A 23,367-nucleotide genomic window follows, 5' to 3' on the forward strand; every position below is an offset into this window, starting at 1 on the left:
GTGTTTGTGGCTTCGGAGCGGGCAGGGGGTCCCGTGTTCCTGTGAGAATGTGGGAATGCTGGCTGCCACCTGGGTGGGACATCAGATACAGCACAATGAATGTACTTTTCCAGCCCTTGATCCCAGCCAGATCCCTCTTCTAAGGGCTACCCTTAGGCCACCAGTGACTGCACATTGCATCTGAAAGATGAGAGGGAGACAAGTTACGTGCACTCCTCTGAGGGCCAGATTGTATCTCGTTTTATTTTTGTCTGCAGCACAGTTTGTAGAAACCAGCAGCCCAGCCTCTACTTCCCACCGAAGGAACATTGTTAGTCTGCCTGTTAGGTTCTCATTGGATTTTCAGCTGCTGCTCCAAGTTTTCTCTTTTACAGAAAACAAACAGAGACTCGTTTTCTAAAGAAAAAGCCTTGGTGTTAGCAGTTTTTTAAACCTCTGAGGGAGAGAGAGAGAGAGGCGTCAAATGCAATTGTGGGGAATTTGGCCTTGGGGGATCTCAGGCCAATTACCCACAGGGTGGTGTCCTTCCTTTCCCGCCCACTCCTAGCTTACCAATTCTATGTATTTAACCATTTTGGCTGAAGGTTTCTGACAGGCTGTGGCTCATTACTGAGCCAAATCTCCCCTTATCACTAGATTGACTTATGGTCTTCTAGAAGTTCTCCAGGTGTGTTCTCTGAATGAAGGAAGAGGGACTGGCATCTGGAAACTAAGGATGTGGTGTCAAGTCAGCCTGTGGGCCGACCACCACCAGTGCAAGTTATTTCCCAGGCATGCAAACAGTCTTCGTTTCTTGTCAAGTTTTCCAAAAGGGAAAAGGTTTTTTTTAAAAACAAGCACTTTCAAAACCCTGGAATGAGCACTAAGTATTGAGCAACAATGGTGAGGGGCCTGGTAATGTGTTCTCTGCCGTTCTCTGCTTCTTTCTGTGTGCGTTTTTGAGGCCAGAAGGTTGAGGAGAGAGGAAGGGTTGGTTTCAGGCTCAGTTGGTCAGCCGCAGATCAATTTCATGGCTAATTCAGGGGGGAAAATTGACCTGGGTCATGCTTTGCGACGGCCAGAACAGAAACCAAAAGGACAGAGTGCTACCGTCATAACCCCAGAGTGTAGTATAATTTTCATAATTGGGAATTAGTGCTCAAGACACTGAAGTAGGAAGCAGCGGCCCCAATGTGTCATTTTGTATCAAGTTTACTAGGAAAACTCATTTTTCACGATTCCTCCGTGGGCCTCGCAGTTCTCTGCCTTGTATGTACTGTGTGAACGCAGTGGGGTCGTAGGCACAGGACGGAAAATACCCTTAGCTTTGTTTTCCTTCTTTTTTACTTTTAGAGGTTTGTAAATTATAATCAACAGACCCAGAGTAAGATGTGCTTTAAATAAACTTTTTTTTTAAAGAAGCTCATTTAATGCATTATCATTTAGAAAAAGCTATTCTAGCTCTCTCTTCTGCTGTCTGTAGCAGCAAATGTGTGGGTAGATCAGAAGTAGTATTTGTTTGTATTAAAATATATTCCCTGTGCCTTCTGCCTCCCCCGGAGCGCAAACGCGTTTGCGCGTTGCTGTGTGTGGAGCAACAGTTTGTCCATTCCGGTCAACTGCCTGGACCACCCCGGGTGAAGCCATTTCCCACCAGGCAGCACAGCCTTCCTACCAAAGCCTTCCTCCTGCTCCCTTTACTTTCCAGCCTGTGTCCCTAGTACACAGTTTGTAAACATTATCGCCGAGGGTTTGGGTGCTTTAATTGGGGCATTTAAAAGGAGGGACAAAATGAACCATATCCAAGTGACCAAAGCAAGTCCACTCACTGCCTTGGAAACCACAGAAACATTTGCCTTTCAGTACATTAGATCCGCAGCTACATTCGTCGTCTCTGTGTCTTTTGATTTTACAAAAGGGAACTGAAATCCAGCAAGTCGTATGAGGAGCCCATTCAAAAAATGAACAAAAAAGCAAATGAAAATGACCCAAAAGGAGGTGGTGTATTTTTCAGTTTGTGTTTTGTAGGCATAAGTCCCTTCTTTATAATTTGCAATTTTTTCTGAGAGGTGGTGAATTCTCACTTCGGAGGCAAACAAAATCATGACGAGACAACCGCAAGAGCCTGCAACAGAAGGAAGAGACAACGTGTTGGGACACATATCTCCGAGTGTAAGCAACAGGGAAGAGGGTGGATGTGCAAACAAAAGAAAGCCTTTTACCATTACCCTCATTCACACTTTTCTGCGAAAGTATATCATTTCAGATTAGCCGTCCAGAGCCTGATTCCCCACCCCATGGGGGGTAGTGCCTGGTGATGGCTGTGAGTGGGATGACGCGAGGGGTCAGGTGGAGCTGATCTTACAAAGGCTGGAAATGTTTCTCTATGTGATGAGAAGGCTGAGTTGCTGGGCATCTTAAAAGCACAATGTTGACATCAGGCTACAAAGCAGCCGCTGCTACGATGTGGCTTCAAGAGAGCAACATTTCTCTGAACAAATTTCTCAGAATACTTCATAGGTCATGAAGGATAAATGCCATCCACACGGCCACCCATGGAAGGCGCTAGGGTTCCTTCAGAGGGTCACATGTCTCCTCCAGCTCCCATCTAGCTACAGCTGCCCAGAGGAGACCCTGAGCAAAAAGAGCCATGGATAAGATGTTGGGGCAGAGAGTATCTGTTCTCCTTGTTTGTAATGGAGCTCAGGATTTTTACCTGGGCACGGAGCCTTGAATAAAGACTACCTTGTTCGGCTGGGAGTGGCTAGGATGTAAGGGCAGGAACGTCTCCTTGAGGTTGCATGTATTAGGGCCTTCCTCCTTCCTGTAACTGATTAGTGACGCATTGGCTGGAGCTCCAGTGCCCATTTTGGATCCGTTGGCCTCAGAACTGGAAGCCACGTACTTTGGCCAAACAAGAAAGAAGGATTCTGGATCCCAGAGGCCTGGAGCCACCAGATTAACCCTGGACTTCTGCCTCTAGATTTTTATGTGAGAAAAAAATAAACATTTATTTTGCTTAATACACTGTTTTCATTTTTCTCTCACCTATCAGTCATTGGTAGCCTAATCTAATCCTAACTGGTGCACCTTCCACTTGGGTGAGACCTTGGCAGGACAGGGCATCTGTACCCACTGGTGCCTGAACACTCTGATGGGACCTCTCCCCCTGAGGATGGAGAACGGGGGACCCCCGGGTGGGTGAGTGGCACAGGGGCAGAAGCAGATGGCCGGGGGCGGGCTCAGGAGCACAGAGGAATGTGTATTCCAGGCCATCACAAAGGGGTGCCAGTTAATAGGAGACTTGCTGAGATGGTTTTCTGACTTAGATCAAACCAGTTTGGGTTCATAACCTGTAAAATTAAGCAGTTTAAATCACCAAATCTCAATTTCCTTATTGATCAAATGCGTATAACGGATAATAACTGATTAGCATTTGGCATTAGAATTAATGTGCATAAATGCTTACCAGTTGGTAGCTATTCCTTTGGGTTTTTATGTATTACTTTCATCTCAAAAGTTTTTGCCATGATTCCTTACCAACCACACACCAAAAAACCCCTGACTACATCAGGTGGGCAACGCAAACGAATGTATCAGTGCCTTGTGCCTCCAAATTCTCTCCCATTACGTTTATGACTCTGTGGGAGGGGTAAGTGCTTTTGGTTCTTTAATTATAGTTCATTCAAATACCCCAAGAGCAGCAACACAGTGGCTTAAGTTCCTATTGATTTATTCACTCATTCATTTATTTGGCTAGATTTATTACATCCAAGCATGGGAATAGTGATGGAGAATTAAACATTAAAGAAAGTGCATATGGTTTCTGCTCTAACAGAGTGTAAAATCAGGTGGGGAACACAGATAAAGCAACGCTTGAACCAACAGCACTGAGTGTAAGAGTAGGGAGCTGCAGGCTAGGGCTGTCCCTGAGAGGGTGGGCAGCTTCACGGAAGGTTCCTCAGACGTAGCTGTAGGAGCAGTTTGCCAAGCAGAGGGAAGGTCGACTGTGTGGGGGGAGGGCATTCCAGGTGTGGGAGCTGCAATGCAGCGATGGCCCCCATTGCCTTTCCAGAAGCTAGGTTTGGGTTGGGGTGGAGGTACAGCCTGGATCCTGGGGGGTGGGGGATAGGGATGAGCAGGAACAGGGAAATCACATTTCTTTATTAGAATTTCATCTAGATTGGCCCCCTCATCTTGATCATCCTCATAACACCCGCCCACCCCCCAAATAATCAAATGGTATAATTTTCTTGAAATTTTACTTTTCACTAGCCTCAGAGTGGAAGTTGAAAATATTCCTTTGTAAGATTTATCAGCCTATTTTTGTATTCTGAGCTTAACACCAAAGCTTTCTGGTGGCAAAACTGTATTATTCCTTCATTGTTAGATCCAACAAAAAGGCTGCAATGCTGTTTTCTCTTTATCTTTTTATTGGAAAATGGTGGAGAAAATACCATTGCTTTAACCACAAGAGCCTTCTTTGTCTGAGATGGTAAATTTCTGACAGAAGAGAAACACTATTTCCTTAGTGCTCGAAAGGAAAATTCAAGCTTGGTTTCCTTTTCAGGTTGGTAAATATTTTAAAGGTACTACTTTGTTAAGGAGACAGCGTCCTAGTGAGACTGAATTTCAAATTCCTAAAGTAAAAGTTGCTTGGGGTGTCCTAAATTCACAGCCTTTTGCCATAGCTAATGCTTTAAGATCACAAGGTCTCAAATCAGAACATGTGGTCCAGTATTTGAGAGGATGGTCCAAAATTCTGCTCTGGATTCTGGGCTTGGCCAGCGTGGTCAACTTTGCCATTTCCGAGTCAGGTCATAGAAGCCCAGCCTGCGTCTCTGCCAGCACTGCTCAGAGATGTGAAGGGAAACAACTCAGTGTGAGTTCAGAATATTTTTGCTGTTCTCTGTCGATGGCTCTAAAAGAGACGTGAGCCCAGGGATAACTATTTATGACTTATGGACCAGAAGGTACCTATGCAGTGCTTCCTTTGGTGGCCTGCTAGGGACATGGTGAGGGGATTTGTAAGGGATGTGAATGATGGTGAGAACAGGGCTTAGCACATTTCCAGTGTAGCTTTTAGATTCCAGCAGGGGGGCTCCTGCTTAGGGTCCCCCACTCAAAGGGTCCTGCTCTCTCCCCCTGCCCCTCTCTTCTGGAGAGCACCCCTACATGGAATAAGGAATCCTGATGTCTATGGGACTGGCCCATCTAGAGTCCCCGACTCACATTCTAGATATACTGCTGGGACCAGGGAATTCCTTCCCCAAGCAGCCCGAGTGCTTTCCAGGGCTCCATGGGCTTCTTCCCTGGGTCAGTCCTCCCAAGGGCAGACTGTGTGCCTGGTACTCAGCCCTGATGCCTGAAGGTGTCCAAGGCAGAGCTGTCTGGGGGCATGGTCAGAGCACAGACATGCAGGGGAGTGTTCAGATGCATATGCTGGAGGCCCTTCACAATGTGGATGGAACCAGACGTGGGAAGGAAAGAGGACAGACAGGGGCCAGCCCTCCTACCATCACCACGTTCAAGTGGAGAATTCCCAGGGCTCAAGAATTCTAAATTTGAATCTGGCCTTCTGGGTCCTACGGAGAGATGTTTATTAAGGCGAGAGGCAAGAACATGTCTCAGTGAATAGTTTATTAGCTTTTAACTTTTAAATGTTTAAACACAGGGTATATGACCTTTCATTCATACTTTTGCTCAAGGCCTTACAAATGTTAAGAGCAGGTCTGCACGCTTCCCTTTTCCTTTTCTCAGTTTTCCATGTACACTAAAAACTCAAACTCAATCAGGGCCATTGGCCAGATTCCCTACATATCTGTCCATCCGACCAGCACTGCCCCTGCTCACAGAAAGGTTAGGGTACACTAGACTTAGGAAAGCCTGAAGCCTCGCTCAAGCTAGAATTTGGAATAGAACCAAGCAGAGGACCCAGGTTTTGCTGCCCGGTGTTTTGCTCAAAGACCAGTCATTTTTCCTTCATGTGTTTGATTTCCCCACCATCTGGCTGGTACTGTAGTGTTTTTTTTTTTCTTTTTAATGACTTTGATTACTGAGTTAATTTCTGACTGAATAGGACTGCTGAGTTATTAGGCTGTCACACCATAAATTATTGGTCAATTACCAAGCGTTTGTAATGTGCAAGACACTGCACACTCATGGCGCTCTCTCTGGCAGCTGTCTGGGAACGGGGCACCTCTCTCCTCCAGTCCTTACGACACAGTGAACAAAGGTCACAGCTGACAAGAAAACTGCTTCTTTATTTGCTGGCTGGCCCCTGAGAGTGATTGTGCCTTTATGGATGGGGACATCCTGCCAGGACCTGGGGCAGGCCAGGGCCCCATGAATTTTGGTAGAAAAGTGTCCTCAAAGGTAAAAATCTATGGTACATTCTCCCATTATCACTGAGATTGTATTTTGGGAAATAATAAATTAGAATTTCGATTCCATTTGAAGTAATGGCCAACACTTCCCGAAAGCTAACACATCATCTTTAAACCCTCTTATAGAAGGCAAACGTCAGAGGTATTTCATTTCCTCTCCCGAATGAAAAATTGCTAATCTCCTTCTTTAAGGAGTCTTGAAAGATGATAAGTGGGGGTGGGAAAGCCACGCCTTTGCAGGTGTAAGTGCTGATTTTCTGTGAAATTAGGCAACCTTGCGAGAAAGCAGGTATTGAAAGCAGATCGCTAGCAATGACTTGTTTCCTGATTGGAAGTGGTTCTGGTGCCCACTGCTTTTAGAGACCAGTGGCTCCCAGATAGAAAAGGGCAGAAGGTCAAATAAAGCAAACTAATACCTAAGAGTAGATTTGGAGGTCATAATGGAAAGCAAGTTGGTCACCTGCATCCAAAAAGTAGGTGTGGATGAAGGAGTAACACCGGTTGGGTTCAGCCTTTTCTCTCCATCTTCTGCAATGGAAAGTTGAAGTTCAAGGCCACATCTAACTCAAGCTTCACAAATGTCATATTAGTGAGAAGGATGATTTGTACAAAGAAGAAATGGTCTAAAAACACAGTCTTTTTCTAATTTGAATTGATTTCCAGAAAAGGAGAATGTGATTTGTGACCAGGGAATATGCAGGGCTGCTCCTAAATATGTACTGGGTGCTTACACACCACTCTGGGCACTGGGGACAGAGCGCTGAACAGACGGAAATCCCTGTCTTCACGGCTTCTTGACGCTGGAGACAGTGGGGAGAGAGGCAATAACAAGATAGGTAAGTGTATTCTTTAGTTTATTGGAGTGTGATATGCACGAAGGAGAATAAAATAAAGCAGGGAATGGGGATGGCTTGGGGAGGCCCCAGAGAGAAGATGACATTTTAGAGCCCCCTGAAGGAAGCCAGGGAGTGAGAAGGTATACATTTGAGCAGGAGAGCACTTTAGGCTGAGGGAACAGAGAGTGCAAAGGAACCAGGTGGTGAGAGCAGAGAGAGGAAGAAAGCCAGGCAGAGCGGTGTAGGATCCTGGTGAGCTGTGTGTGTGTGCGTGTGTGTGTTTCTGGGGTAGACATCAAGTGGTGCTTTGGAGGTCGTAGCAAGGACTTGGGCTTGGACTCTAAATGAAGAAGAGAAGACATACATGTACATTCTGAGCAGGGAAGGAGTCTCTCTGCAGTTGTGATAGAACAAGACTGAGCATCTGTTGCACAAGGTCATGGCTGGGCCCTTTGCAGAGTGAGTTAAGCGGGTCTTATACTGCACCTTCCACAGGAGCGACCTGGAGTGCAATGCTCTCACCTCACTCTGCCCCTGCAGCTCTGCCTGCTTATCAAAACAATTCCTTGCCCACTGCTATCATGGGGCGGGCTAACTGCTTTTTTCCTTCTGTTGCCTCCTTTCTAAAGTCTACACTAATAAACTGATAGAATATTTTTATTGCTGACTTTTCCTGCCCCAATCCTTATCCTTCCTCAGGCTCCATGGCTTCGATGCCGGGACATCCTGTATGTCTTTCTCAGACTCTGAAAAACAGCCCTTCCACAAGGATTGAAGTAAAACAAGATGCAGATAGTTTCAGGATGATGTGTCTTAGACATATTGCAGAGGACAGGACATTAGTGATACTAAAACTGGTATGTGATGGCAGCATTCTTTTATTTTTGTCCTGCTCCTTGTGTTCCAGTCTTCATGTCTCATATATGACTGTGCTTATTTATGTTCCCTGCCACAGCTGTAATTACCATAATTAATTAGACCCATATTAGTAGCATCCCCCTTTTAGAGAAAGACACTCATTTTATTTGTTTATCTTACTTGGTATAACTCATAACATGGTGTTCTATTATGAGAAGACATAATAAATGCTGTCTGCAATAAGCCCACATTTCGGAGCTTTTCATCACATCCAAAAGGCTTGCTTAAGCCAACATTTCATATAAGCCTCAGCAGGTATTCACTGAATGACCTAGGCTGTTCTACCGTTGATTCACGGTGAGTCTTCTGCCTAGACTTCTCTCTTTTACATGCAGATATGGGATTCAACCACCACGTGGAAACTTCTAGAATGGAACATGATGTAAAGGCATATCCTCATATATCAATGCTCCGGTGTGAAACTATGGGTCCAGTTACTTCTGTACTCAGTTCTCTCTCTCTCTCTCTCTCTCTCTCTCTCTCTCTCTCTCTCTGGCTTCCTCTCTTTCTTCACCTCCTTAATTTATATATATCTCTCCCTTTCCCCTACTGTATTCTAAACCTCAAGGGAAGTATTTTCCCCCCATTCTGCTTCCTCCTGCCACTTTCCTTCCCCTCTCATTTACTCTCCCTTTGACTCCTTCACAAAGCTCACTTTTTAAAAAATTTTTATTGTTATTCAATTACAGTTGTGTGCCTTTTCTCCCCATCCCTCCACCCCACCCCAGCTGAACCCACCTCCCTCCCCCACCTCCACCCTCCCCCTTGATTTTGTTCATGTGTCCTTTATAGTAGTTCCTGTAATCCCCTCTTCCCACTGTCCCCACCCCACTCCCCCCTGGCTATTGTTAGATTGTTCTTAACTTCAATGTCTCTGGTTATATTTTGTTTGCTTTTTTCTTCTATTGCTTATGTTCCAGTTAAAGGTGAGATCATATGGTATTTGTCCCTCACCACCTGGCTTATTTCACTTAACAAAGCTCACTTTTGACAAGTGCTTTTGAAACATCCCCTCCTGCCACATCTGGGACACTGTGGTCTCCTGGTTTCCTTCCTCCACCTCTGGACACTCCTCTTCAGTGTGCTCTGCTGGCTCCTCCTCCTCCTCAACCCGAACTAACTGATAGTGTTCTTCAGGGACTGGTGCTAGGCCAAATTCTTCTAACTACATTCTCTCCCTAGATGATCTCATTTATTGTCATTGCTTTAAATAATATCTATATCCTGACAACTCCTAAATTTACATTTTTAATCTAGACGTCTTCTCTGAGCTCCAGACTCATATATCCGACTGTCTATTTGACATGTCCACTTGCACACCTCACAGGATATCAAACTTGACATGCTCCAAATACAGCACCTGATTTCTAGTGCCGAGCTCCTCTCCTTACTTCTGTATTGCCCTGAACTCTAAGCCTGTTCCTGTCCTATCTTATTTATCCTGGTTAGTGTCACCACTGTCTACTAATTGCTTAAGCTACCTGCAAAATGTCTTGGATCTACTTTCGAAATGTTTTTAGAATCTATTCATCCTTCTCCATCTCCAAGGCAATAGCCTCGTCTCTCCCCAGATGTTTCCTAGAAGGTAAATCAGTTATGTGACATCTTCTTAAAGTCTTTCACAAGCTTCTCATTGCAGTTAGAAGCAATTCTAAAAGACTTACCATCGTTTTAGAGATCCGACCTTAACTGGTATCAACTAACCTGTCCAATCTAATTTGTTTTCCATTTTCCCATCCCTGCCTACTCCCTGGCCACACAGGCCTACTTCCAGCTCCTAAGCAAGGCAACCTCTTTCCCTAGAGTCCCCCATGTCTTCTCCTCTTCCTGGGAAGTTCTCTGATAGTCCTCAGCTCCTTTGTGTCTTTAGAACTCAGTTATTTAGAATAGCCTTCACTGACCACCACATCACAGCCCTTCTCCTTTCCCCCTCCATTTTCTATCTTAGCAGCCTGTTTATCATCCTGATTGTAATTATTGTGATCTTTAATTATTTGCATACACTTTGGTTGGACTCTCCCACAACACTGTAGGCTCGATGAAGGCAAGACTGTGTGCCTGGTTCACTGTGGTATCGCAGTGCCTATTACAAGGGCACTTAGAGAGCACTCAGTGAGCTCTCACTCGGAGTTTGCTAAATAAATGAAATGTATGCACCTGTACCAGTGGTTCCCAACACTCATCACACATTGGAATTACTAAGAGAGCTTAAAAAAATACCAACACCCAGCTTCCACCTCCAAAGACTCCAATTAAATTAGTGTGGCATGGGACTTGGCATCAGTATGTTTGAAAGCTCTTCAGGTGACTCTAATGTACAGTCCAGGAACAGAATCACTGCCCAGAATGAACTGTGGGGGACCATTAAGATGTTACTAAATTCCTAACTAGGGGAATGATTTAAGACTCAGCTTATAATTGACAGGATAAGAGAGCAGAACTGACTTGCATGGGTTCCATGGAACAATGAGAGAGGTCAGAAATGTTACATGAAGAAAATTGAGGAATATGATGAGCCAAACTGGAGGCCATGACAAGCGGAAGGCATGCCTGGTCCAGGAGGGCGATAGTGGGAGCAAGCTGCGGGGACTGAAACCATCGGTGGCCTGATATAAAGCATTGCTCCCTTTCTTTTCTATGTCCAGGGTCTGGCTCTGAGGCGGTCTCATAGCATTGTTACTCTGAGCAGTGTGGAAGGTCCTGGCTAGACAGCAGGACTTCTCTCCCCTTCCCTTCTCCCCGCCTTCATGCCTCAGGATGAGTCAGCTGGAGAAATGGCCCTGCAGTGATATCAGCACAAGGAAAGGGAGAAAATACAGGGGAAGTAGGAGCAGGGAAAGGAGACCAAGGAGGAAGGTGTTTTCTCTGCTGACTGTGAGGGGGGCCACCTGGGCAGAAGGAGGAAAAGAACTGCCCCCTGGGGGGGTCTCTAATGAAATGATTCCCACTGGAACTAAAGGACCTCCTGATAGAGGCTCTGGCCTCTGAGTATGAAATTTATTGGCTCACATTCGGAGGGTTTGCGATAAAAGCTGTAAAATCCCCACCCTCACACATCAGAATTTAGAGTCGGGGTCTCCATGAATATTACAGCTTTAGATAAACCTTTCCAAACCTCCAGGGGCTTCTGAGTACCATTTGTAGATTGAACGGGGAATGAGGGAGTCTGTGATTCAAGAGTGACTGTTTATCCCCAAAGGTCACAAAGTGTGAGTCCATGTGACCCTCAAACATGTTTTTAAAAGTTATTGAAAATTTTGGTATTTAAAAATAAGAATTTGGGGCTTAAAAAAACAGATGATCTAGAAACACTAGGCCTTTATCCTCTACAAGACACAGATCTGGAACTGGCTCCTTGTTTTCATTTCTCTCACTCTCTTCTTTCCCTCATCCACAAAACCTTATTGAACACCTGCTTTTGCAATAAGTTCAAAGATAAGATATAGTGTAAACACCTGGTCCGTGTGTTCCCACATATATTCTGTGCTCACATTTTCTTTGCATTAGAGTTGGCCAAAGGCCAAGATAAGATCTGGGACTTGGATTAAATTCTGCATTCTCTGAGTCATGTTGCTTTTCACATACTGTTAGTTTGGTTGTCTGTTAGAACTGTCAAATAATTTGTCTTCCAAATGGGCTGTTGCTTTGAATTTTATTCAGAAGCTAGCATGAGATGGCTATGCCATTTAATAAGCTGTTGTGTCTTGGCTTCAGACCAGCTCTTCTTTTCTCTGCTTTGTGATGCTGGGTCAGGACTCCCCAGACTCCAGTTCCGCCACCTCAGCTGCTCTCTATGAAGCTTTGCTAATGGAAAGCAGGGGTGGGGGCAGGAGAGGAGGGTCTGCTCCATCCCCTTCACTGCAGGAATAGCACCTCTCCTGGCACTCAGATGGGAGTGCCCCGACCTCCCCACACTCCCACAGCCACCTTGTGGAGTCCTGTGACAGTGTGTTCTCTTCAATGGTCTGAGACCCACTGCCCTGGGCCTTTCATTAAGCTTCTGGGTTCTGCTAACTCCAGACTCTCTCCTTGGTTCTCCGAGCCCTAGGGATGGTATCTGCTTTCTGAAACTATGGTTTCTGAATTACCTCAGGGTCTCCTTTTCATTTTTTTTGTTCTCTACCACCTGTTTAATCAATCCCCTTTTACCCTGGTTCTCAGATTTGAGCTTGCATCAGAATCGCCTGGAGGGCTTCTCAAAGCACAGACTGCTGGGCCCTGGCCCCAGAGTTTCTGGCTCACTCAGTCTGGGACTGGGCATGAGAATTTGCTTTTCTGCAAAGTTCCCAGAGGTGCAGATCTGCTGGTCTGGGGACCCCACTTTAAGAACCACTCTAACTTTATATGCCCTGACTTGGTTGATTCAATGGCCTTCACTAAAATAGCATACCACCCAGCTTGGCTTGGTATGTTGGGTGGAGGGAAGTAGTGGCAACACCCACTTCTGACCTGGACCGTGAGACTGAATAACTATCTAGGCCTGTCCATCCATACTCTGTACCTGCGCTCTGCTCCCCTGTCCTGATCGCAAAGCCCTTGGCTTCCCTTGATGATCTTCCCTGTAAGATCTTCCAGCCCCTGTCCTCTGGCCCATGTCCCACCACCTCTATGGGCCTGTTCTGCTAATTCCAAAGCATTTGATTTCTGACTTCTCTAACCTGTCCTGAGTGACCAAATTAACATCTTTTGGGCTTGCTTTTTCAAGTTCACAACACATACTGATCATTTACTGTGTGCAGAGCCTCATGCTGGATACTTTTGCTAGAGACACAAAGATGAGAAAGACTTAGATTCTGCCCTCATAGGGTTAATCATTGCTGCACAGTTTGAAAATGGTATTATTTGCTTGTGAAAGATCTGGAAAAAATACTAACAGAACCCCCACCAGAGAGAGAATGACTTTAGTAGGGTGTATCATTTGATTATTAAGATGATGATGAGATAAGGCCAGAAGAAGTGAGCTCAAGCAATAATGGCTAGAGGCTCAAATGCCTGCTAATGACCAGGCTTTGTTTCATGGAGAGGGAGCTATGCAGTTTGTGAGTGGAGCTGAATTATGCAGAGGGAAGGGAGTGATGTAGAGAGAAAGAAGGGGCCTGGGGCCTAGGGCCTGGTGACAATAAAAGGACAACTTCAGAGGAGAATGAAACAGAGGGGAATGGGGTTTTCAGTAGGGTCTTTGCCGGTGTGCAATATATCTCTCACACCTCTCCAAGACATTATTAATAAAGCTTCTTGCTTCCTGGGAATATGACAAAGTATTGTCTTTTTGCAACTTTGGAGTGGGATGAAATCAGAGGCATATTTTATTTTGTCAGTTTTTCCCTTCTTATAAATATATCCTAAGCACCCTGTGGCCTTGACTGGCTTTTATATTCTTTTCATCATCCTGGTTTATGAGTAGCACGTGTTTATCGATGAATTAGCTTCTGGGTTTAGAATGTGTGCTCGCCCAGCTACGCCCACCACTGGGCTACACGAAGCGCCTACAGGCCTGAATATGGCAGCTCGCACGTGGGTGGAACACTGGTCCTTTGCTTTTGTTGATGATTTTTATTTATTTTTCTGATTATGTATAAATAAATGCACATTATTGAACATTTTTAAACATTAAAAAGCATGAGAAAAAATGAAAATCACCTATAATTGCGCTACTCAGAGGTAACTACTACCAACAGAATTCTCTCTGTCTCTATATATCTTTATTTATATATGTATTTATGTAATATATATGTAGAGAGAGTATATGTACAATGTAATTTATATATATTCTCTCTACATATACAAATCAAATTAGTTCCATGTTTATAAAAATTTTTATATTGCTTTTTTCACTTTTGATACAAGTGTTTGATCACCTCTTATTCAAAAATATAATTTAATGTCATCATTGTATTTATTCATACAGACTACCATATTTATTGAAATCTCTACTGTTGGATAAATATATTTTTCTCTACTTTTTGCTATCATATATAATGCTTCTGTAAACATTTATGTATATATATGGTAACTCTATATTATTTCAGTACACCTGTATTTGGCGTTGAAAAACACATTTGCCTTCAGGGGTAGAATTTCACTCTTACCTGAAATGAAGCTCAGAAGGTACAACCCTAGTGGACCATGCAGAGTTTCAAATGGCTTGCCAAAGGCGTTGTACATGAAGAAGGCCGTGCCCACCATCGTTAGGACGATCAGAATCACAGAGAAGAGGATGACATTGACGTGGATGCTCACAGGGATTGCTTGGAGCAAATCTGGGAAAACTGAAGATAAAACAAAGATTAGAAGACATTTAATTAGCTGTTGCCTGCAAGTGGAATTTTAAAAATTAAATGCCTATATTTTTAACTTTAAAAATCACTAAAATCCTTCAGATGAGTACCTCCTCGCTTACTAATTTACAAGGGATTTATAATAAGATTTAAACATGGGATTATTTTATAGAACTCACCACTGAAATGTAGCAAAGGAGAAATTTGAGGGAATTTTTTTCCTGCTTTGGTTATATGTAATTACTTAAATAAACAAGCGCTGGCTTTATAAACAAAAACTGTACATCAATTTGATGACCAAAATTTTAATCACATTTCTCAGTCTTTTTTTTTTTTACTCTATCTTAACTATAATGACATTTTCAGTTTGAGGATCTTTGGAAGGGTTTAAATAGCAGGAGGTTTTTATATTTCCTTTGCTACAAAAATTTCTAGCCCATACCAACTTTAAAAAATAGGATACTTGCAGTCAACTTCGATATTTTGATGTAGCACAAGCTGTGGGAAAATAATTTCTGGTGATACAAGAAATACTTTCCATTTGGAAAGCATGCCAAGTCTATTCCTAGACTTTGTGTTCAGGGTAAGTTTTTCTTGTTTGCAGAGGAAATAAAATGCTTTATAAATGTACGGTTTCTCTTATCTGGTGAGCTTTGGGCATGCTTAATATGAGCAAACCTGCCCAAACCAGTCTGGGGAAGTTTATTTCAGTTCATTTTAGTTTCCTAAACATTTACCAAGTGTTTAATTTATTTACTGAGCACATACTATGTGCCAGGCATCCTTCTAGTTGCTGGAAATAGAACCATCAAACAAGATAGATTGAAGTCCCTGTTGTCTGTGGAGCTTATAACCTAATGAGAGTAGAGAGACAATTAACAAGTAAACAAATGAATGTGAAAACTTATTGCCAAAGATGGCCACCATAAATTCCTTTCTTTTACCCACACGTCTCTTCTCCTTTAAGAGGTAGAATTTATTCCTCAATTCCTTGAACCTGGGATGGTCTATGACTGTCTAACCACCTGAATATGGCAGCAGAGTACACCGTGCCGGTTGCAGGTCTAGCCTATGAGAGGATCAGCAGCTCCCACATTTTACTTTCGGAGGCTTGAGCTGCCGCTCAGGAAGGCCAGGCTACTGTGCTGGAGAGAGGGGCCACCTGGAGGGGTGGCAGGCACGGGAGGGAAGAGTGCCGCTGTTCAGCCCAGCAAAGTCTCCAGAGGACGTCAACCTCAGCCGTTATTTAACAGCAACCACACAAGAGAACCAGAGAACCAGGCTGAACTCATAAACCTTTGTTTTAAGCCCCCGAGCTTTGGGGGAGTGTTATGTAAGTGATAACGACAAGAACTTTCTGCTGGTGATGATGCTATGGAGAAATAAAGCAGTGTAATGGATTGGGAGTGACCTGGTGAGGGATGGGGGTGGTCAGGAAAGTAACACCTGAGCTGATACCTGAATGTTGAAAGGAAGTGGCTGTGTAAAGACTGGGGGAGGAGCATTCCAGGGAAGAGGAGCACAGCTGGGGCAGGAATGAGCAGTGAGCCCGGTGAATGAGGGGAGTTGGAAGTGAGATTGCTATGCTGAGCTCAGGTGGCGTCCCCTCTATATGCTGGTCTTCTGGCCATGGAAGTGAGTCTGCTTTCAATTCTAAATTCATTTGGAAGCCACTGGAAGGTTTTCAGTAGGCGAGTGTCACCATCTCTTTAATGATGTAAAAATACCACTCTGGCTGCTGAGAAGTGAGCATAAGGGGATGGGGGAGACCTGGGGTACAGCCAGACACACCAGCCAGAGACAGGGCCTGGCCTGAGGGAGTAGGAGTCGAGGTGGTGAGAGGTTGTCATATTTGGGATATATTTTGGAGAGAGAAGACAGGACTTGCTAAAAGAGCAGAAACAAGGATAACTAGAATTTTGACCTGAGCAACTGAATAAATGGCAATGCTATTAACCAAAACAGAAGTAGAAGGAGCAGGTGTGGCCATGGGAATGAGAAATGATGCAAGAGTTCTGTTTTAAGTTTTTAGTTGCATTTAAAACCTTAAAAGGGAGATGTCAAATAGGATTTATGTGTTGGAGCTCCAGGGAGAAGGCCGGGGTGTGTAACAGGGCGGGATTAGGGTATCAAACTCAAGGAGACGGTCACTCTCTGGGGCCAACCCTGCACCTGCAGAGACTGAGATGGAAGGTCTCCCTAAATTGTATGTCCTAGCTGCCTCAACAGCCTCACCCTAGTCCTAGTCCCAGTACTTAAAACCATGAGAAGGTCATCACCCATGGAGAAGCTGTATAGTTAGAGGAAAGAAAGGCTGGGAAGGAGCCCTCGTACTCCTCCATGTTTTTCCACACAGAAGAGAGGAGAAGTCAGCCAAGGAGATAAGAAAGAGAGCTTGTGAGGAGCAAATCCATGAGTGGGACAGAGGGGAGGCCCAGAGAAGAAAATCTTCCAAGAAAGAGGAAGGAGTCAGCTGTGCAGATGCGTGGCCAGTAGCCACAGCGTGCTGCTCTGGAGGGTGCGCCAGGAAGGGACCAGGTAAGGGAGTTGTGCTGGTTCAGAACGAACCCTTCACCACTGCTAGACATACCTCCCTGTGTCCATGCATAAAGTATGCCTAATGCTGTCAGACGGGGCACCCACTTCATGAACACGGCCAAGGCGTTGGTACCCTGGTGCTGTTCACTCAGGACCTGTGCTCAGATGTCATGGCAAGGTCATTTGACTGCTGAGGTTTAGTTGCACTATTTTTCTTTTATCTTCTCACAATAAGAGAAATAAGTGTACATTATAAATCTATGAGATACCATTTTTCACAAATCATATTTGCAAAGATCAAAACTTTTAGCAATGTTCTGGTTAACTAGGATACTGAGAAATGGGGGCCCTTGTGCATTTTTCTTGGGCAGTACCTATAAAGCATTGAAATGCACATGTTTTTAAGCTGAACAATTTATTTCCAGGAGTTGATTTTATGGATATTTTGCACATTAATCCTATAAAATATTTCAAACATATTCATTGTAGTGCTTTTTTTTTTTTTTTGTAAAAACAAAAGATTAGAGGTAATGTCTATCAGTATGATATCCATACAAGGGAATATAAGTCAATGATTACAGACAATGAGATGACTCTATAAGAAAAGGTAGGGAATTCTCATCTAAATGTGATGTCAGATAAAAAACTAACAAACAAATAAATAGAAATGTGCATCATTCTATCGTTTATGGACAAGCCAAAGGGAAATGTATGTAATAACAAGTAATTATTTAAGTACTTTACTTATCTGATTTAATTCTCTTAGCAACCATATAAGACAGATAGATACTAGTATTAGTGCCTACCTTTCCACTTCCCAGAGGAAAGAACTGTGGGTCAGAGGCAATATAACATGCCCAAGATTTATACTTAGTAAAACAACTTCTTCAAAGAACAATATACTTAGTAAGGGGCAGAGTAGAGACTTGAATTCACGACCTCACTCTTAACCACCAGGCCACATCAGCCTCAGGGACAGACATGCTCGTGCAGACAGAGACTATGTCTAGAAAGTTATGTGTGAAGCTGGTGACCTTGCTTCTGGTGAGCAAAACTGAGCAATACTTCATTATGTACCTTTCAGCACTGTTTGGGAAAATTTTTTTTTACTGGCCTGCAAGCCTCATGTACTTAATGAATACATAATACTTTTAAAAATTAATTCAAAGAATCAATGAAGACAAAATATTCCTGTGATTCTGGATTAAAAGAATCTTAACCAAAGAGCTGTATTAACCAAATGAAGTGTATGGATATTGTTTGGGACTTGATCAAACCAGGTATAAGACATTTTTGAGATAACCAGGGGAAATTGAACGTGGACTGAATATTAGATGATATTACATAAGCATTATTGATTTTGTTGCTTATGTTACTGTATTGTGGTTGTGTTTTCCAAAGTCCTTATCAATTAAAAATGATATGACGAATGGAGAGAAAAGAGAGAGAGAATGGGAGAGAGATAAGGCAAGTCCTCAGTTCTGTTGGGAAGAACGCCGAACGCCGGAGTGGCAGGGCGAGCCAAAGCTCACAGGTGCTGAGCTCCTGCTGGCAGCGACTGCAGTGGTCCACGATGCCCCCCACCCCCCTGCTGCGGGTGCAGAGGGGACCAGTTACTTTTGCGCTACAATAGCCTGCCCTCTGGTACTTCCAACTGCTGAGACAGCTCAATCAATCCAACCTGCTATTGCACTCAATCAACTGTCCACTTGGTTTTTACTAGCAGTTACCAAAAAACTGTTTCCTTTTATCTCCCTGCTTGTAAAAGAGGTGGCAACCTCTTCATTTCTGATAGGGTACCTAGGTAAAACCTGTCTGAAAGTTGAGGGTTGTTACCACATTGAAATAAGTGCAGAAAGAAGTTGCACTGATTTGCCTCCTGGAAAGAAAAGCCAGAAGCTAAAATAAATTATGTGCAGCATTTTAATTCTTATGAAGTCTCTTAAAATTCCCATGGTGGTGAGAAAGTCGCCCAGTGGGTTAAAATCATCCCCGCATGTTATATTTACATTTTATCAGGTTTGTTTTCTTTTCTTCTCTTTTCTTTTTTTAATGAAAATTCCCTGTGTCTGTAATGACGATCTAGAACTCTGATAACAGCCTTTCATTTTTTTGACCAACACTAATATGATGTTTCCTTGGTTGAAGCTGAGAGCAAACCATTTGAATAAATATTGGGAGGGGTCGCTTTAATGGTATTGGATATTTGTGTATCTAGGAGGTAGATTTGTTTGGCCTTTTCATTTTTTTAAATTTAATCTTTATTTTTTTCCCATTACTATTCAGTCCACTTATACCTCCTGCCCCCAGCAATCACCACACTGTTGTCCATTTCCATGAGTCCTTTTTCCTTTTTGCTCGATCCCTCTACCCCCTCACCTCCTCACCACTACCTGTCATTTGCTTTCCATCTATGAGTCTGTCCCCATTTTGCTTGTTAGTTCAGTTTGTTCATTAGATTCCACATATGAGTGAAATCATATGGTTATTTGTCTTTCTCTGACTGGCTTATTTCACTTAGCCTAATGTTCTCCGTGTGGTCACAAAGGGTAAAATTTTCTTCTTTTTTATGGACTAGTAGTATTCCATTAAGTAAATGTCCCATAGTTGTCTTATCCACTCATCTACTGATGGACACTTGGGCTGCTTGCATATCTTGGTGATTGTAAATAACACATAGGGGTGCTTATGTTCTTTTGAATTAGTGTTTTGGGTTCCTTTAGATATATTCTCAGAAGTGGGATCACTGGGTTAAAAGGCAGATTCATTTTAAATTTTTTGATGTATGTCCGCACTGCTTTCCACAGTGGCTGCACCAGTCTGCATTCCCACCAACAGTGCAAAAGGGTTCCCCTTTCTCCACATCCTCACCAGCACTTGTTGTTTGGTGATGAGAGCCATTCTGACAGGTGTGAGGTGATATCTCATTGTGGTTTTAATTTTCATTTCTCTGATGATTAGTGATGTTGAGCATTTTTTCATATGTGTATGGGCCATCTGTATGTCCTCTTTGGAGAAGTGTCTGTTCAGGTCCTTTTCCCATTTTTTAACTGGGCTGTTTGTTTCTTTGGTGTTGAGTCTTGTAAGTTCTTTATAAACTTTGAATATTAACCCCTTATCAGATGTATTGGCAAATATGTTCTCCCATTCTGTGGGTTGTCTTTTTATTTTGTTGATGATTTCCTTTGCTGTGCAAAACCTTTTTTGTTTGATGTAGTCTCCTGTGTCTATTTTTTCTTTTGTTTCCCTTGCCTGGGGACATATATCTGGTAAAATGGCCTTTTCATTCTTTTAGGTTTAGGATTACAACACTAACAAAATTTTGCCCATTTTTAATCTGTGGAAGGGCTTTCATTAATGCAGCAAGTCACTTCTGGCCTCCAGAAATTCTCCAGAAATTACTTGATTAGATGTTGACAAGTGAAATGGAGTTATTTCTTAAGATGGGTGGCTGATGTCACATTAGTAGCACAGGACTGGGCTGTGCATTCAGAATTACCCTCTTTCATTCTCTTATCACTGGTTTCTTCCACTTTGTTTATGAGTCAATGTGTCTAAGTCTCCTCATCCTTAAACCACCCCAAGCCCCTAATTATCCTTCTTTTCTCTCCATTATTTCATCACCAAACTTCTTCAAAGAGCAATATACAAGAAGAATAAAAATAACAGTCAATAATTATTTAGCATTTTCTATGTTCCAGGTACTTTATAAATATTACATACATTGACACATTAAATTCTCACAACAATATAAGAATAAGGAAGGTACTATTTTATCTTCAATGTATGGATTTTTTAAAACCAGGACACAGAGGACTTAGTCACACAATATGTTGGATGTCTTTGCTTTTACTTTTTCCCATTTTTAAGATTAAAGGAAAATTAATACACTAAAAAATTCTCCCTTTCTTGTGTATAGTTCTGTGAATTTTGACAAACTCATACAGTTGTGTAACCACCACCACAAAGAAGATATTGAACAATTCCACTTTTCCCAAGGCTGCTTGTTTCCTGTTTGCAGTCAACCCGTCCCTCTCCGTCAGCTCCTGTGTGTGTGACTTTATAAGAAACTGCCAGGTGTTTTCCAAAGTGGCTGTACCACTTCACCTTTGCACCAGCGATGGAAAGGAGTCCCAGATGCTCCTCATCTTGCTGGCACTTGGTAGGTTTTTAAAAATTGTAGCTATGTAATTGATGGGTAGTTTATCACACGGTAGTTTTCATTTGCATTTGCCAAAAGGCTAATATTGTTGAGCATCTTTTCTGTGAGTTTCTTTGCGTCTCATATATCTTTTCTGCTGAAGTGTCTGTTTGTATCTTTTGTGCATTTTTTATTGGATAGTATTACTATTATTATTGAGTTTTGAGAATTCTTTATGCATGCTCAGCCCTTTATCAGATAGGAGACTCACAAATATTTTTTTCAAGTCTGTAGCTTGTCCTTTTATTCTCTTATCAGTGTCTTTTGAAGAACAGTTCTTTTTTTTATGAATTCCAATTTATTGATTTTTTCTTTTATGTACTATGTTTTGATGTCAAATATAAAAAGTCTTTGCCTAATGTAAGACCACAAATATTTTCTCCTATGTTTTTTTCCTGGAAGTTTTTTAGTTTTAAGTTTGTATTTAAGTCTATGATCCATTTGAGTAATTTTTTTGTATGTGGCTAAGATTAATTTCTTTTTTTACATATAGTTACCCAATTGTTTCAGTACTTAGAAAGCTGAACATAGACCTAACATAAGACCCCACAATGCCATTTCTATATTTACCTAAATAAATCAAAAACACGTGTCTACACAAAACTCTGTATGCAGATGTTTAAAGTGGCTTTATTCATTCTCAGCAAAAACTGGAAACGACCTAAATATTCGTCAACTGGTGAAAAGCTAGCTAAGCTGTGGTCCATCCATATGATAAAATACTGCTCGGTAACAGAAAGGAACAGACTACTGGTGCACACAGTAGCATGGACGGCTCAGAAATGCATTATGCTAAGTGCAATAAACTCAAAAGGCTGCGTATTGTATGATTCTCTATATAGGACATTCTGGAAAACCAATCGTATAACAATAAAAACAGACCAGTGGTTGCCCAGGTTTGGTGATGGGGGAGGAGATTGACCACGGAGAGGGACAAGGGGAATTTAGGGGATGATAGAAGTGTTCGGTATCTTGATGGTGGTGGTATTTATATATCTGTATGCATTAGTCAAAATTCATAGGCCTGTACATCCAGAAAAGGTAAATTTTACTCTATGTAAATTGTACTTCAATAAGTCTGAAAACAAAAGAGAGTAGGAGGAACAAAGCCTGGGATGATTAGGGCCTTGCCGATTTGAGAGACAGCCTTGGCAAAGGTGTCCGTTTGGCAAGGAGGGAGGGGGATCTTAGGAAAAGACATGAGCATGGGGCCAAGAGTCAAACACCCAGGTTCCAGGCACTGTGGGACCTTCAGCAGGTGAGGGGTGTCTGTTTTCCTCCCTGTAAAGTGGGCGTGTCCCAGGGACAGCTTGGGAAACGATCAAACATTTGAAATCAGAGGTTTGCATTATAGCTTCTTTTCTAAGTCTGTGAACTTCCTAAACCTTGATTTGAAATCTTACCAGAAAAATAAGGCTAATTCTACCTCTGTCTCAGGTCTGTGAGAATTCGGTGACATCAGTGTAGGAAGTACTTGGCACATAGGAGGTACCCAGAGGAGGCTGGCTGCGGCGCCCCTACTGAAGGCCGGTCCTACTGCTGTTCTTTATCTCACCTCTTCAAAGACTGCCGAGGAGTGCTCTCCTCTCTGTCGCGTCGTCAGTCTCCCTGCTCTGCTGGATCCATCCATCAGCACATAAACGTGCTGTCGTTTTCTCATCTTAAAACCAAATCTCACCCGAGTCCTCCTCCAGCTGTCGCTCTTGAACCCACTGTACAAATGCGACATTGCTCAAGGCAACAATGAGCTTCCAGCTGCCCAGCCTGATGTTCAGGTCTTTATTCTCATCTTGTCTGGCCCACGTTTGACCCAAAGCTGACTCCTTCCTCCTGGAAATGCTTTGTTCCCCTGGTTCCAGAGACTACACTTTCTTCATTTCGTTGCTCCTCACCAGCTGCTATCTTGATCTATTTGTTGGTTCATCCTCATCTGAGTCATCTGGAGGCTGACTCAGTTCTCGTTTGTCTTCTCTTCTCCCTCATCACTTGCTCCCTCGGTGCTTTATCCAGTTCATGACTTTTCCTGGAAGCACTCTCAAGTGGATAGTTCCAGCCCAGATGTCCCCCTTGATGCACACTTGCATGGCTTCCAATTCCCTATTCAATATCTTGACTGGAGTGTTGAATAGGCATCTCAGTGTATCCCAAACTGAACCCATATTCTTTCTTTCCTTGCACTTCCTTTATCTTTCTTCATCTCAGTGGCTTGCAGGTCCATTCTTCCTTGGCAT

The 23,367-nt window shown here is 43.0% G+C and overlaps 1 protein-coding gene across 1 annotated transcript in view; it reads right to left on the reverse strand.

Moving 5' to 3' along the window:
- Positions 1-1,729: 1,729 nt before the first annotated feature.
- Positions 1,730-23,367, reverse strand: part of CLRN1 (clarin 1) — a 42,150-nt gene continuing 20,512 nt past the window's right edge. Inside the window, exons 2-3 of the mRNA XM_024566121.3 lie at positions 14,209-14,388; positions 1,730-2,104 (exon numbers count right to left, since the gene is read on the reverse strand). Coding sequence (XP_024421889.1) covers positions 1,839-2,104; positions 14,209-14,388 — 446 coding nt within the window. The 3' untranslated portion in view covers positions 1,730-1,838. The remainder of the gene's footprint in view (positions 2,105-14,208; positions 14,389-23,367) is intronic.

This window comes from Desmodus rotundus, chromosome 2 (genome assembly GCF_022682495.2).
Source record: "Desmodus rotundus isolate HL8 chromosome 2, HLdesRot8A.1, whole genome shotgun sequence".
Lineage (NCBI taxonomy): Eukaryota > Metazoa > Chordata > Mammalia > Chiroptera > Phyllostomidae > Desmodus > Desmodus rotundus.